We start from the raw sequence: 17,390 nt of genomic DNA, 5'->3' as shown, positions 1-17,390 counted from the left end.
TTGGTACTTTGGCTTCAGTTTCACCGCTTGTTCGTCTATTTGCACATGCTCCGACAGCCGCTCGTTCTTATATGAACCGCATTTCTTTTTTACTTTGGCTTGGTGAGTGGATGTGTCGCTGCCCGTTCGTTTCGCCATGATAAGGGGGTGGCCTTTACGTCTCTCAACTCCGCCGCACTCACGCACTGTTGTCAGCTTGCTAACCTACACCGCGCGTGTAGGCTGGGCAATACTCAAGCAATGTCAATGCTATGATTGGCTGCGTAGCGGAAGTGAACCTTATCGTATCATTTGCTGGACACCTGTCACTCACCGAGTTACAACATACGTTTCTGTTGATTTATTTTTTTTTTGTGCGCAGCATTGAATTTCTTGTGCGCAGAGTAGGTGCCAGCAGTGCACGATTGCGCACGCGCGCAGTTTAGAGGGAACATTGACTGTAATTATTTTCTGTATAAAAATTAATTTGGTGTTCAAAAAGTCTTTTTTCAAACTTGAGTCTTGAAAAAGATGGGGTCGTCTTATAATCGAACCGTCTTATATTCGGGCCAATACGGTACTTATTTTCCTCACTGTATTTATTCCTACATATGTGTTCATTTAAAATAATCAGACATATTCATTCATCGCTAATATATTACTGTATTATAAAATTTATATAACTGCATCTGCATATCTTCATAACATCAATTTACTCATCAAACCACAGAAACTACAGAAAACGTCATTATTTACAAAGATTTTGCAGTTATGTGCCAAACCTTTAAATCTAATGATACATGTTGTGGTACTGCTGCAGTATGTACATGAAAACTGCAACAAAACCAGCCTCTTATTAACTGACACTTTTGACTGACAGTTCCATTATTCAGAGACATGAAATATTCCTAAAGGAGGTATTTATCTTCACAGAAGTGTAGTGCAATGGTGGTCCAGCACTTTGTTTGGAGTAGGCTTTCTTTCTGAAGTAGTGCAAAATTGTGCTTTGTTAGCCTTTTTCGCTACAAAACAAACTTTGTATGAAGTATAATTTGTACACTACCAAATAACTATATAATTACAATTTGTCACATTACTGGAGTTAAAAGGGCTAACTAAAACTATGGCATCAGCATTTGACAGATAATAATTTGAAATCTTTTCATGAAAAGAAAAAAGAGCAAAACATATTCCTCCCTTTTACTGTTAGCGACAAAGCGTGAGAAAAAAGAAAAATCACAAAATATTTGTCTCAATTATGTGTTAGGTCTCAAAAAGATGTCACATTCATCTGCAGCTGACAGAGTGGGCAGAAAATGGAACATTTAAAAAAATGTTTACCCGGCATAACATGGGTGAGCATCAGAGAGCTCTTTACTTGCTGCTCTATCGCAGAACCGTCCAGGGGGGCAAGGAAGGCACTCTTCAACCCCTTTTAGACCTCCGGAAAAAGATAGAGAGCCTGCAGGGCATGGAATTGGATTTTCCGTTCCAGCGGGGCAATAGTAGCCAGAGGGACAAAGATGGCTTCTGGACGAATTACTCTGAGGAAGAGCCAAAGCAATTTAGCATGGATTGATGTACTGTAGCACACAAAATTGTTGAGCTGATTAAGAATAATACACAATGCCAGCATCCCTTCCTAGAAATGCATGATAATACATAATAGCAATACAGTGAAATATGACATTTTCTGTCTGCCTGAAGCCACAATCAGATTTAACTACTAGCTTGTGAAAATGGTAAAAGCAAGGATCAAATTTTCCAGGGATGCTGTCATGTGTTGTAAACAAATCTGACATTTAATTGGCAGTGTGATTGGAGAAATGAAAATGGCATAAAAATGAACAGAGGTCACCTCTGAGGGGAGTGGAAATAAAAATTTGGAGATTAGATGTGTTATTTTTCTCCTGAGGACAATATAGAGTTTCATTTTAAATTAAATGGAAGACAAATAATAAATTACTTTTTAGAAGGGTGCAAGGGAATATGAGATATATGTTACATTTTATGTACAAGAAACACAGCAATACCTGATACTCAGAAGAGTTTGAGTTGGTTGAGCCAGTGAGACAATAATATCCAGCCTCGCACAATCCTGTGGGCTGCGAAAGACCAAGCTGAGAGCAAAACGTTCCTTAAAAAGAGCAGAGAGATGTTGATGAAAAACATTCATTCTATGCAGTATATCAATTGTCCCAAATAAGTAGACATAATTCAGTCTAAAGAGATTACTAGACATTCCGAAGCTATCAAAACTTTAAAACATTTCAAGTCCAGGTTTTCTTGTCTTTTGCAACCTAAAGCCACAAAGTACCCTATTGATTCTAAAAATTGTTTAAAAAATATAATACACTTACTGAGGCCTTCATCTTTATAGATTTTCATGCTCATGATTTGCGAGAATATAACATTTTAGTAGACAATTTGGGCAAGGTATGTAGCTTTATTGACAAGGAAATTTATAACAGTAAACAATCAGCAACAAAAAGATGTGCACGGTCACATAGCAGAATCCCAGCTGACTCGCAATAAACCATAAATGTGCTGCAAATGACACAATTGAGCACTAGTGTAGTATTGTTATATTGATACATCTCCGATAGTTGCAATCAAAATAGATTGATTCCGAAATTTTGTGGGTTATATTACGAATCAAACAAGTACCAGCAGGGCATGGTTGGCAGGCTTCAAGGCTTGAGGCTCCAAGTTGGTTCTGAACAGTTCCAGTTGGACAGGGGAAGCCCACTCCTTGTGCCATTCCAGGTGGACAGTAATATCCAACGTGACACAGTGTGGGCTGCACAGTACCTTTATCTGACGTCACAAAAAGCAGAGCCAATTACATATTAATTAATAATGTGACATGATGGTATTTTCACTGACACTCGATGAGTCAATGTCTCTGGCTTTGAATAGATAAGGCTGCCTAATTTGTAAAACTTGACACTGTCATCGTCAAATGCCTTGTCAGATAAGATTGTCCCATAAGAGGAGGTGTAATTTGATTATTATTAAAGCACTTCTCCATGCAATGGCAGTTACTTTAGCCAATACTGTATAGTAGGGGTCCCCAACAACCGGGCCGGGGACCGGTACCGGTCCGTGGCGCATTTGGTACTGGGCCGCGCAGAAATAATAAATATTTTATTAATGACTGCATTGTGGCCGACTGACTTTGGCCTGTGCAGCTTAACACACCAATATCCCTGTCTACTCTAGATATACAACTACAGGATAGGAGGTCGTCATAGAAATGCATTGACTGGACTGTTAGCAGTACATCTTGTTTTGTATATCTATGTGCGCTTGACCTCGATAATAACGTATGACGTAGGGCGGGCACATCACATTTGTTCCCGGAAATAATTAGCCCCCGCACTAGAATTACTGAAAACCAGACGTCTTTGGACAGATTTTTTACGGGGAAAAGGGCACCTGCCGAGCCAGAAGATGAGCCTACAACCTCGAAGAAAACAAAATCTATGCTACTTCCCAATCACTAAAGACCCACGGACTGCGAAGGAGTGGATTCGTGACCCGTATGTGAATAAACCGAGTGATTCGAGCATGTCTGTACAACAGGAATATCAGCTTGTAGTGATCACAAATCATGACGACCATAAACGTCCATTTGAGACAACAACTCTACCGAGGTTCTGGATTAAAGTCATTTCAGAATATCCTGACATCGCTAGGAGCGCACTAAAAACTGCTACAATTTCCAACATTGTATCTTTGTGAAGCTAGCTTGTCTCACTCTCCCATCTCGGGACTCCCACTGATTCAGCGGGTGAGTTGTATTTTCCCTGCACTTAACACGCCATGGCTGAAAACAAATGTTATTTTATATTTGCTGTATTTTTCTGCCGCACATTGCCGGTGTTCCGACAAATTTGGCATGCGCGCAACGTTAAAAATGGCCGCGAATGCAGCGATTCCAAAGTACACACTACAAACTTTCTTTAAAGAAAGGAATATGAGCTTACGTTTGCCACGTTAACTGCAAACAACAACTGCTCGCAGCTCTCTCACTTAACGACTTCGCTGTGTCGTTAAGCATTAATTTATGCCATTTTCGTGTTGCACATGTTTATGATGTAAATAGTATTTTAGCACCGTTGGATAATATTGAGTGTCCAACTGAATATAAAAGAGGGCTTTTTTCACTGCACAAAAGCTTTGGGAGCAAAATTTTATAAGGGTGCAAAATTTGACAGAACACCGGTCCGTAAAAAAAAGACCCAAATCACACCGGTCTGTGGTGCAAAAAAGGTTGGGGACCCCTGCTGTATAATTTTTTGTTTTGTTTTGTTTTTTAATGATAACCATAGTACTTATTCTATTTAGTTCCTCACTACACATTACAAACACTGAGTGTACACTCAACTTACCCTATCACCGTCATATCTGACCTATCTTCTCTCTCATTGGCCTTCAGTATCCCCTCCTCACATGGTGTACCCATATGCGGAGATTAAGGCAGTGCCCCTCCGCCGGTGGCCGAAAATGTCATTGCGTGTAATTGACTTCCCTTTATATGGAGTTAAAATTAAGACTTTGCCGGTAAAAGGTTTTCTATAAAAGTTGTAAAGCAATAAAACAAACAAAAAAGAATGAAATGAACAAAAAAAAACAAAAAACAAAAAAAAAAAACATTTTTCGTAATGGGTCAAAATTATTTTTCGAACAGATCATGTGACTAGCACCTTGTAGGCGGTCATTTGCTTTGCTTAGCCAAACCCACCTGAGGACACAAGATGAAAGATGGATATACAGTGGTACCTCTACATACGAAGTTAATTCGTTCCAGGACCTTGTTTGTAAGTTGAAATGGTCGTATGTCGAGCAGGATTTTCCCATAGGAATACATTATAATTCCATTAATTCGTGCCACAGCCCAAAAACCTACACTAAATCCTTAATAAATACTGCTGGTAGTATTACAAATGGCAATTAAACATAGCAAAACAAATAAGTTATAAATAAAAAACAGAATAATATAATAATAATAATAATTAATAATTATTCCTGTAAATAATGTAACGAATCGGATTGTGATGTGGCGGACAGCTTTTGCTGTACCTGAACGCACCGCAGGGCTGACGTCACAGTGAGATAGGTCAGTGCGGTAGAGATAATACTTTCGTTTTCTTAAAACGCCTTAAAACATTTTATTTTTCTTCAACTGTTAACGTGAAATGACTGTTTATGACCTCGTATTTTATTTATTTTATATTTATGTGTTTGTTTTATGTTTGAAAGTTAACTTATTTTGCTGTTTTATGGTATGTAAAGCACTATGGACACCTTGGCGGATTTTTTAAATGTGGTATACAAATAAAGTTGATTGATTGATTGATGTTTCCCACCTTGACAGTAGTATCCGGCAGCACACTCAGTACAGTTACTCAGGTGTGAGTTGCCTGTAAAGGAGCTAAATGTTCCTGCAGGACAAGGAATAGGGGCTGGTGTTCCACGAGGGCAGAAGAAACCAGCAGGACAGAGAGTCTGATCCGCCCGGTTTGACCCCCAGTCACAATAAAACCCAGGCCAACAGTCACCTAAAGTTTGAAATGATGGATTTTGATTCTCTAAACAGTGATGGATAATAACAAACATAACTCAACATTTTCCAATGTCCTGTACCTGCTTTAAGCCCCCGTTGGCAGAAAACACCAGGAGGACAAAGAGACCCAGTAATGTTGTCAGTTGGGTTTGGAAGCGAAGCCCCCATCTGGCAAAGAAAACCATCTGCGCACCATCCAGAAGGTTCGACTAAACCTTCAGAACCACAGAATAGTCCTGCAGGACATGCTAAGCACTCACCTGTAAAGAAAAGGGGAGCAGCAGCTTTAAATAGCATTCTAAAGCTGGACAAAGTAATAGAATCGGCAACTTCCCACCGCACACTCATAAATTGACCCTCTCACATATCATCTAATAATTGCTCCTGAACTCCTCCTAGTCAAAATAGATTTGAAATCTATCTCGTAACAAACTCCAATTTTTTTTTTTTTTTTTTCCGAAGATGGATGCAATATGGAGCCATGGGTTGCAGGTCCATAATTGGATGCCTGTCAACGTCAATTCACTTAAAGAATTAAAAACATATTGGGCCTTCGCCAAACTACAACTATTTACAACTACAAAAAGACCCAGAATGCAGACGAGGGGTGTGACAAAATATCGAAATGGTGATATACCGTGATACTTTGTATCCCAAAAGGTTATCGATATGCTCCTACCAAGAATCAAGATATCGTTTTAAAAAGGTGTCAGTGTTAAAAAAAAAAAAAAAACACAATATTAACAACCGCAATGGAAGTACTTCAAACTTTGCCTTGAAATAAGAGTTTAATTTGCTCTTTGACAATGCTCCCGAAGCCATGACACGTCCTTTTCAAATCGTGGGTCAAGAATAAGGCTGCATTAATGGTGCTCGACGCCCAATCATTTAGACTGGGAACGTTTGTTCATTCGAAACCAAAGCATTTACAGTTATTCTGTCCGATTTTCAGGGCATTTACAGGTCACTTGCTGTTCATTTTAGGGCATTTACAGGTCATTTCCTGTTGAGTTTCAGTCACTGCCTATTGATTTGGGTGATTCCCAGGCAGAGGTTGCGCTAGACTTTTTCGTTGTCTGTCATTTTGACTGACAGGGTCATAAAAATCCGGTCATAATCTATTTTTACCCGTCATTTAAATTTTTAAAATGACTTTATCTTGATGCAGTCACTATATGTATATACACAATAATACAATAATACTTTATAATATAAAGTAACTAACATTAGTGCAGTCATGGATTACAGTAAGCAGGCCAGTACTGTGTTTCCATATATTTACCCCCTAAGTGGGACCTTCCATGATACTAATAATAAAATATATAATTCCATTATATATATATATATATATATATATATGTATATATATATTTGTATTTATTTATTTATTATTATTATTAAATAAAAATGCACGTTGATACGACGCACATAAAGGCAACTTCCAATTTTTTAAAAAATCGTTAGAAAGTTGTATGGACTTACAATCCGCTAGCTTGTTGTTTCCTGTTATCTTCCGAAATACACCTGGGTGACGGCGCGTCAAGTGTTTGTTCATAGCTGACGTGCTACCGTGGTATGCGAACTCAGCTTCGCAAAAAGAGTACACACAGTGGTGGCACCCTCCATATTTTCCTTGAAATAATTTCAGGCTCTGGCTAGTCTGGTCCGCTTTTTTGGCTTTATGCCGCTTTCACCGTGTTACCAATTCTGCCCTTCTTGGTAATTGGCGGCGTTTTCAACTGCTCGCCACAGTGAGGAGTGAACCGGCGATTCACTTGATTCGTTGTCATCCTTCACTGCATCAGTCCCTCTTTTTTCAACTCTTTTATCAACACCATCGTCGTTTTGGGGCTTCTTGAAGAAACTTCGGACACTCAGTTGCCTTGACATTTTTCCGAGTAAGGCCAACGACGTCATGCATCAAGAGAGACAATAGCTAATTAATATGCTCACTCGCCACCCTGTGGTCTGGGGTGCTAATTGCAACCTGTCAAAATGACAGATGGACTTCAGTTTTTTCCGTCACCGTTGTAAAAAACCGGTCAACGACGGAAAATATTCGGTTAACGCGACCCCTGTTCCCAGGTCACTTCCTGTTCTGTAACTAAAAATAAACAGGAAGTGACCCATAAAATAGCCCAAAATCAACAGGAAGTACCTGAAAATCAACAGGTAAACAACCTTAAATGGCCCAAAATTACCTCCTTGCCTGGCACTGCCTGTCACTGACGGCCATAGACGTTCAATCTGTTTGAAGTGGGAGGGATGGCAGCGAATGAACAAATGTTCTACATCCATATGAGTGTACAGTGCTTAGTTTTCACCACTTTTATGGCCAAGATGACCGCCCGTGCACGCAGCGCACTCGCGCCCCCCCCTACCTTTTTGTTCAATAGACTGGGTCACTGAGTCTTGTATGTGTGTTATTGACTGCTTTACAGTAAATTTGCATTGTTTATTGCATCAGCACTAATTTTCTTTCTTCTCAGAACCACACATATACTCACACATTCCAGTCTTTTCACACACAAATACACCAACATCTTTCCATACATGCTCTCACCTGCTCATTGAGTGATTCTCATAGCAAGTGCCATTGCGTGTATATAGTTGTGCCTGTTGCCAAGTTGGATTAAAAGTCAAAGTGCCAAAGACCAACTCCCCTCTCCACTCCTTGTGTTCTAACCGACACCCCAAGGCAAATGAACCATAAAAAATATTGAACCCAGAACCTCGAGTTCAAATTAGAATCAATAAGAGAATCGATAAAGAATCAAATCGTTAAGCAATAACGATAATGGAATCGGAATCGTAAAAATCTTATCAATTCCCATCCCTAGCTGCTACAAATGAATATTTTCATAATCGATGAATCAGGCGATTAATTAAACGATTAATTGATTAATCAGATAAATATCAATTCTTTCAATTACCTTTACAATTTACCTTGAAGTTGTTTTCAGCATGTTGTAAGTAGCAATGAAGACAAAATGGATGACTATTTCCTTCAACTGTATTGATTATCAAATTTGTTGGCGACTAATTTATTAATTGATTTAATTGATTAGTTGTTGCAGCCTTATTAAGAAGCTAATTTAGACAGATGTCCGAAAATTGTCAAACATGTGAATTGTTGTTTTCCAAAGTAAATACAGATGTTTTTCATGTCCTACGTTTACTTAACAAAAACATAATGAGGAAATCTGATCATATTTACAACTGATAAGTTTCATATAGGGTATGTTATAATTTCAAGAATTTAGACAAGTTTAAGGTGAAGAAGGTCCTAAACGATTAATCGGTTATCAAAATAGTTGTCGATTAACTTGCTAATCGATTAGTTGTCTATTAATTGATTAATTGTTGCACATCAACCTAAGGGGCCAATTTCTAAGCATTGTCATATTTCTGACACTTGTGACCTTCGACCTGTCTTCTCATCATATCACGTACCATGCAAATTTAAGTTGAATTTTTGCACAATTTCTTTTATGACACCTGTGACCTTTGACCTTATGACCCGAATTTTATTACTTATATTGAACACAAATATACGAACACAAAATATGGAACCAAATAAATAACATGCGCCTTCTGTTGTTTTCACGTACTGGAGTAGGGAAAAGGTTGGAAATATGTTCAAAGTACTGTACTATGGAGAAAATAAACACCCCTAATCAATTAATTTAGAAATGTGTCTGAATGATTTGTCCATACTGTACTTAAATAAAACTAACCTTCAGAGGTGAGACCCTGGCTAGGTCCATATGTGCCTTTGGGGCAGGGAAGAGGCTGGCCGTCTTTACTCTGCGTGGTACAGAAAAAACCAGCAGGGCACGGAAGAGGGCTGGAAAATACAGAAGAGCTCCCCCTGGTTGGGCTTAGTCTGAGGGTCTCACAAAGGAATCCGGAAGGACACCGTCTACAGTCAGTCTGGCCTGATAACTCCTGATAGAAACCTGGTAAAGGACAAATGTCAAGGCAAAATAATGTGCAGAAAAGTGACAATTTAAACATTTCAACCCGTTCGATTACCTGGTTGGCAAAGCTTGCAGTCGTCTTTGCCTTTTCCTCCAGTCTCATTTCGGAAGGAGCCAGCCGGGCAAGGTGAGGGAACATTGCTTCCCTCTGCACAGTAGTGACCTGCTGGACAAGCACCTCCAGATACACTTGACATTGGTGCTGCAGATTGAGATCCCTCGAGACAGTAGAACCCTGAAAAGTGTTTATCAAACACTTTCTTAAGCAATGCCTTCGTATTAGGTGACATTTAAAAGTCAAAATAACTACCAATTAATGATTTGCTATTTTTTACCAGATAGACAAGGTCCAGACACCCTTGAAAGGCCTGTCTCTGAGCAGTAGAAACCCGGGCTGCAACTGCGACACTGAAATTCATCCGACAGCCCACTCTGTTCACTGTCATGTCAAATTACACAGCGGAGAAAAGAAAAAACAAAATATGTCATAATACATGGGTATAAAATACATGTTGCATGATGAAATTAAATTCAATACAACTAACTACTGCTTTTAGGTAAATAATGGTAAATGAAGTTACACTTGTTCCCTCGACTAAAAGCACTTTGACACTACTGGTATATCCTCAGTTACAGTACCTACTGATGAAGAAGCACTAGGACCAATGTGGTGTTCAGTAGCTTGTTCAAGGATACTCAGACAATGTCAACAGGGCGGGGAATCGAACTCACAACCTCTGGGTTGGGGAAACGACTAGTCTACTATTGAGCTACACCGCACTTAAAAATGATCCCAATATAAATGTCCCGTATTAATTAGCGTTGTCATTTAAAGTGGTTTAAAACTAATGAAAAATACTATAAAATATCTGAGGAAAAAAATACTTTAAATGTTGTGATGTGTATACTGTGATCCCTTGTTTTTTGCAGTTAATGGGGACTATAACCCGCCGTTATATAACCCGACATTGTGGTGACCCTTTGTTTAGCATAATTCACTTTCCCTACTTGTGTGTCCATTTGGCCAAGCGCGTTACCGGCTACGACACAGTCATGTGACAGAGACACTTAAGAGCCGCGCGCGTTCCGGCTTGAATAGACAGTTCACAGAGAGCAGCAGAGCTACAGCGGCTGGACACAGCAATTCCAGCTAACAAGACTCTTAACATTGCATACCGCTTCAACATATTCAATAGTATTTAGTTTTCATTCATTTTCAATTAATATTCTGTCCGAACAAGCTTAACAGAGAATCCACACCGTGCCATCACACATCAAGCAGATGAATAAGTAACTTTTTCTCCGCAGTGACAAAAACAGCTGACTGTGGCCCCAGTAAGTAGCCACCGTTTGTCCCTAATAAGAAATGAATGGAAATCGTGTACGAAGGAGATGTTTACAGAGCTAAACCTACCAATTCTCTCCGAAAATGATGTGCCTGATGCCAAATTCACTGGCAAAGATGTGGAAGAACATAAAAATGTTCAGTTAAAGAGATGGCTTTAGTGTCGAAGGCTGAAAAAGACGATAAAAACGAGCCGACCTAAGCATAGCTTTAGCTTTTTTATCGACGCGACTGACAATGACATTCTCCTGTTTCAACAAGCTATCCTTTACCATCAGCCCTGTCTTTCTTATATATCCTCTAGTTGTCCTACGTCTCTTACCGTTCTTGGGGGTAATTTAGTTAGCTTTGTGTGACAGCCAACGAACACTTTTAATTTTTTCATTGATAACACATCTTAATTGTATAATTTATTTACACTTCCCCCTTACTAAAGTTTTTTTTTTTTTTATATATATATATATATATATATATAACAGAAACGGTAACAGTGGCAGTCAGATACCATTGGTAATTCTTTTCAGGTCATTCATTGTCAGACAGAAGCAGTACAGCACAACGTTACGCTAAAAGAATGTTAAAAATATAAAAATGGCTTACCTCTTTGTCCTCTGAAAGACCATGCCAACCCAACATAATGTTTACTGCATATGAAACGTGAATGGATTCGCCGAGCTGGTGTTAAAGTCCGCGCAAGTTGATTCGGTCTTCACATTTTTTCCTCTCGAGTTTTTGGTTTCCGGAAACGTATGAAGAAAACATCCTTCATGTGTCGTAATGTCTAGAGTCGTTTCTACAAGTTCCAAAAAAGCAATGCGTGATCGGCATGTTCATTACCGGAAAAAAGTAGAACTTTTTACGTTGGGTCTATGCGAGGGCGGGTCTATAATGTCCCACTTCGGCTTTACTTCCGCTTTACGATGCGACGTCACGGTCTAAAAATAGCCTGCGTGCGGTACGCCATTGCGTGCCCGCTTGTGCAGTCCCTTGGTCTGGGGTGTGAATTGCAACCTGTCAAAATGACGGATGGACTTCAGTTTTTTCCGTCACCGTTTTAAAAAATCGGTCAACGACGGAAAATATTCAGTTAACGCGACCCCTGGTTTAATGTATTCATTCAGATTTAGCATAGGAAAGACATACATATTATACATGTTTTGACTCTTTTTTTCCCCCAAAGTATAATTTTAAAAAATGTTTGCATATATATTTTTAATAAACGTTTTTAAGCCAAATTATTCTAAAACAACAATAACAGAAAAATGCCTGTCTTAATTAAATACTTCATTGAGAGAGTCCGCTCAAATCCGCTCAAGCTGCTCACTTACACACAATGAGTTGCCACAGCAAGTGTTTAACAAGCTAAACGATGATTGATGCATGCAGTGCTTTGAAGTTTCGGCCTCCAAGCATCTAGGGCAACATCAAACCTTAATTCAAACCTGCATTTTGTCTGCTGGCAAAAAAAAAAAAATCTTCGCTAATTTTTACTCTACTCAAATTATTATTTTTAATGTTAATGTCACATTGTTTTTGATGAAAAATGAGTACTTACGTTTGCCTTTTGAAGTGGTGTTTTGTGTCAGCCATTTTGAAAGAGCCAAAAATACTAAATAGGGTGTGCTAAACCTAATTTGATTTCGATGAGTTTCGTCTAATCATCTCCCAGAAGTGGCAATAGCAACTGAATTTAGTGTATTTATTGATTTAGAAACGTGAACGCGTCATGTCCTTCAGCAGCATGCTTAGATCTGAAGGGGTCAACGTCCGTCAATCATCGTTAACTTCAATAAGCAATTCCAGTGCACTGCCTGACCAAGAAAAGCAGCAGGAGGGAAAGTGAGACTACGTGATACGATCGGGACAGCTCATCTGTATTTATTTATTTATTCATTTTTTAATTGAAAAACAAATCCGCGATGCACGGAGGGCGTGAAGTTTGAAGTGGGAAGTAGCGAGGGATCACTGTAGTTAATTTGTATAGTAAATTGGCCGCCTGACTGAAACAAATGTTTCTATCCTTTATCTCTAATTCATTCAAGGGTACCACCAATAGAAAGACATGTAGTTCTTAAAAGATAAATGTTAGTACGAGTCATAAAAAATTGATATTGAAAGCCCTCTTAGTGTTTTCGTTTTTAATAAAATTTGTAAAATTTTAAATAAAAAAAATAAACTAGGAGCTTACCATCGTTGTTGACGTCACAGGGCGGTGAAGTCAGATGGCCATTCTGCTGTACTTCACAGAGTCACTCTTTAACTACTATGTAAGGTAGTGATGTAAATACACCAATATATGTAAATGGCAAGTTTTAAATCAATAAGAGATTAGGCAAATGAGTGCGTTTTGTCACTCGATTGACGCTGTAGTTTCCTGTGTAGTGCGGGTCCATTGTGATTTACGTTCATTTGAGTGTTGTCTTCACAAAAACAAGATTCCTGATAATGGCTCCCAGCATCATAGTTTGTATATTGTGACTAAATATTGCCATCCAGTGTATTTGTTGAGCTAAACGAATTGCTAAAATGTTTAAATAGAGTTTGTCCAAAGTCTGAGTAAGTTTTACGTGTATTTTACATATCTATTTTGGAATGTGAATTTATGAACGCCAGTTTTCTTTGCATTGTTGTTTAACTGTGTGAGAATAGGGCCTCATTAATACAGATTGAAGCACTTTTCACTATATGATACTTATGTTTGTTGCGAAAAAGGTGCCGAAGCTTATGCCAACAAATGGCCCGGTCCGAGCTACGAATCTGAACGCCGTTGTCCACTCTCCTTTCTCTCTGCCTTACACCCCACTGTGAATTAAAGGAAAACTACGGCGTCAGTCAAGAGACAAAACGCACTCATAGGCTTGATCCCTAATTAATTTAAAACTCGCTATGGTCACCTTATGGCGTATATAATTCATTCACTACCTTACATAATTAAAAGAGTGACACAGGTTTTTTTGTTGTTGTTTTCTTTTGTTAAAGAGTGGAACTCCAGCAGCGTGGCCATGTTAAGTCACCGTGTTGAGACGTCAACAACAATGGCGACCTACAAGTTAAAATAATTTTACAAATGTTATTGAAACGATAACATTAAGAGGGGGTTTAACATCAAATTATTATAACTCGTACTAAGATTTAGCTTTTAAGAACTACATGTCCTTCTATCCGTGGTTCCCTTTGAAAGAAGGAGGGATATGTTATTCATGAGACTAAACACCTTGAAATCACAGAATACTGTACTTAAAAATATTATTCAAAATAACACCTGAATGTTCCTTTGGGGCAAGGCTGTGGTACAAAACTCCCAGAAGAGCAGAAAAATCCAGGAGGGCACAAATAGCCAGTAACATTGTCCTTTGGGAAGGGTTCAAAGGCTCCTCCAACACAAACAAACCCCGCAGCACATAATCCACTGGGAAAAGTCCTCCCTAAGAGAAAAAGTGAAACAAATATGTTATGAATTATGAATATTTATGACTCATATTCCAAGAAGGCTCAATCTGCGGATGCATCCCACCTGATCCTTGGCAGTACATTCCGGGGTCACACAATGAGCACTGCCGCTCTTCAATCAAGCCCGTCACATTTCCATAGGAGCCTGCTGGGCAGGGGCGTTGAGTTGCTGATTCACTTGGACAGTAAAAGCCTCTCTCGCACAGAAGTGGAGAGGAAATTCCTGATTTACACGTAAATGAAAAAATTTAGTTAGCTTAAGTTAGTAAGCTTTTTTAGCACTTAGATGACCTGGAAAACTGCCTGCTAAGTTGCTAAAAAACTTACCTTGACAGTAAAAACCAGGAGGACAGGTATCACAGCTGCCCTGACCCTGTTTGAGCTGGTAGCTGCCTGGCTGGCAAGGTGTTGGTTCCACACTGCCCTGAAATTATCATTACCGATTCACTGGTTTGATTAGCCTTTTTTTAAAATTGTGAACAATGCCAACACTGAAAAATCTGTGTCCAGGCCAAATGTGATTCTATCAAACTTAATATCCATACAGCCCTTAAACACCCCATCAAGAGAGGCGCACCTGCTCTTCCAACATTCAGTGGCACCTCCAGATACAAAAGTTTCTGTATACGAAAAAAATCATTTACGAAAAGTTTTAAGTAAAATTATTCATCATACTAATAGATAAAGATGTCCCAATCGATCGGCATCGATCGGGTCTGATCACGTCATTTTCAAAGTATCGGAATCGGCAAAAAAAATATCCGACATGCCTTTTTTTAATATATATATATATATTTTTTATTTAAATCGTTTTCTAATTGTATTCAACGTTACAGACAAAATGTCTTACACTCATCCAGAGTAGTTTTGGCTTAAAGTAGGGCTACCAAATTTATTGCGTTAACGGCGCTAATTAATTTTTTAAAATTAATCACGTTAAATAATTAACGCATGCGCTGAACGACCCACTTACGCATTGTCGCATTCAATCTATAAAGACGCCGTTTTACCTATAGACAGCGCTAAAAGGCAGCGTATAATGAGTAGAGAGAATTTTGACAGCCTTTGGAGCCATTTTTTATGTGGGTTAAGCCTTACAATACCTCTCTCAGCAATTAAAAATATCATGGGAGGCAATGTGGGGAAGAAAGGTAGTAGTTGATCATTTTCTTAACACCCTATGTTCTTTCCCAACGCAGAGAAGATATATCAATTGGTGCCCCTACGCACAGTCATGGTTGCACTTCCCATCATGCATTTGAGCAGAAGTTAAATGGCTGCAGTATCATTTACTGAAAGCTCAACAAATACACTAGATGGCAATATTTAGTCACAATATACAAAGTCACATTTATCCTTTAAGAATTACAAGTCTTTCTATCCGTGGATCCCTCTCACAGAAAGAATGTTAATAATGTAAATGCCATTTTAAGGATTTATTGTCATAATAAACAAATACAGTACATATGTACTGTATGTTGAATGTATATATTCGTCCGAGTTTTATTCATTTTTTTTCTTAATGCATTGCCAAAATGTATATGATCGGGAAAAATTATCGGGAATGATTGGAATTGAATCGGGAGCAAAGAAAAAAAGCAATCGGATCGGGAAATATCAGGATCGGCAGATACTCAAACTAAAACGATCGGGATCGGATCGGGAGCAAAAAAAACATGATCGGAACAACCCTACTAATAGATATATAATACGTACTGTAATAGATACAGTATACCCTGCTCGCAGCAATGGAATAATGTAACTACCTTTGATAATACATGTAAACAAACAGAATATACACAACACAATGTGCTATACAATGCTAATGTATATGAAACAAAAGAAGAATATAACTTAAAAGTAATTCTTTACAAGGTACAAATAGCGAGATGAAATGGCTGCCAAAGTTAGCACGTCTTTCAGCACTCCGTGTTTGTTATGAGATCGAGTAGTCATGTTGAACATCGGTAGAATGAGCTGGAACCAAACAAACTATTTAAGCTTAAGCGCCACTAGTATGACACAAAGCATTATGAATAAAGACAGGCAATCAGAGTATAGGTGGTCCACGGGTTACGAACGAGTTCCGGTTCTACGCTGGCGATGTAACCCGAAGTCGGAATTAACCCTTTAAGTATCCCTAAATCTCAAAATAACTATCCAAAAGCATGTATGGTACGTCATATTATTAAAATATTGTAAAAAATAAGATACTGTACTAACCATCAATGCTGAGAGGTGGCTGTACAAGGCACTAGACCATTTCAGACATACGCTGAACAGGTAGCCCTTGTGTCTGAAAGCAATTTCCCGGGTCGACCGACACGGACATTAACAGAGTTACGTTCTAGTATAATGTCCAGGACTGAACCAGGGCACGGCATTTGTGAAAGCAGCCGGTTAATTCCTGGGTGGCAGCGTGAAAGCCGATGACATACATTAAATATGGCGGGCCAATCGTCATTTCCTTTTTCTTCACAGTAAGACGAAAAGCGGTAAACAAACATCAAAATTATCAACATGGCAAACTGGAAATAGCAAAACCAAAACTGGAAACATAACAAAATTAAATTGCTACTGGATCTTAGAGCCAAGGAAGAGACCAGTCCGTCGTTTATCTTTGGAAATGTTTGGTTAATCTTTTTACTGATGCCGACGAAAAATGAAGTAATGTCCGGCTTATAAAATCCCGTCCTCTGTCCTCTCCGCACAGAGAGCACCTAGTCGCCAACACGACACAAGTCTGAAAGTGTCCAAACTGGGTAATTCCTGGTACATCGCCCCATGTCTAAAAGCCATGACACGGGTATAACCAGTGTTGTTAATAACGGCGTTAGAATATAACGGCGTTACTAATGGCGTTATTTTTTTCAGTAGTGAGTAATCTAATTAATTACTTTTCTCATCTTGGCAACGCCATTACCGTTACTGAGGATGGAAAGGCGTGCGTTACTATGCGTTGCTATATTGGTTGAATGGCGCGATAAAAGTCTGAGGGAGACTGACTCACCGAGACGACAGAGCAGGAGTGGGGAGGAGGCAAAAAAGTAGTGACACAGAGCAAACG

At 38.9% G+C, this 17,390-nt stretch overlaps 1 protein-coding gene across 1 annotated transcript in view; it reads right to left on the bottom strand.

Annotated features, from left to right (window-relative positions):
- si:ch211-286b4.4 (SCO-spondin) overlaps positions 1 to 17,390 on the bottom strand; it is a 213,633-nt gene that overhangs the window by 77,559 nt on the left and 118,684 nt on the right. Inside the window, exons 60-70 of the mRNA XM_057838220.1 lie at positions 14,651 to 14,747; positions 14,388 to 14,546; positions 14,136 to 14,298; positions 9,864 to 9,967; positions 9,584 to 9,763; positions 9,286 to 9,507; positions 5,629 to 5,808; positions 5,352 to 5,543; positions 2,647 to 2,796; positions 2,013 to 2,116; positions 1,321 to 1,523 (exon numbers count right to left, since the gene is read on the bottom strand). Of these exons, the coding sequence (XP_057694203.1) occupies positions 1,321 to 1,523; positions 2,013 to 2,116; positions 2,647 to 2,796; positions 5,352 to 5,543; positions 5,629 to 5,808; positions 9,286 to 9,507; positions 9,584 to 9,763; positions 9,864 to 9,967; positions 14,136 to 14,298; positions 14,388 to 14,546; positions 14,651 to 14,747 (1,754 nt within the window). The remainder of the gene's footprint in view (positions 1 to 1,320; positions 1,524 to 2,012; positions 2,117 to 2,646; positions 2,797 to 5,351; positions 5,544 to 5,628; positions 5,809 to 9,285; positions 9,508 to 9,583; positions 9,764 to 9,863; positions 9,968 to 14,135; positions 14,299 to 14,387; positions 14,547 to 14,650; positions 14,748 to 17,390) is intronic.

Source organism: Corythoichthys intestinalis, chromosome 6 (genome assembly GCF_030265065.1).
Source record: "Corythoichthys intestinalis isolate RoL2023-P3 chromosome 6, ASM3026506v1, whole genome shotgun sequence".
NCBI lineage: Eukaryota > Metazoa > Chordata > Actinopteri > Syngnathiformes > Syngnathidae > Corythoichthys > Corythoichthys intestinalis.
The sequence above is the reverse complement of the archived record's forward strand: the minus strand, read 5'-3'. Positions and strand labels throughout refer to the sequence as shown.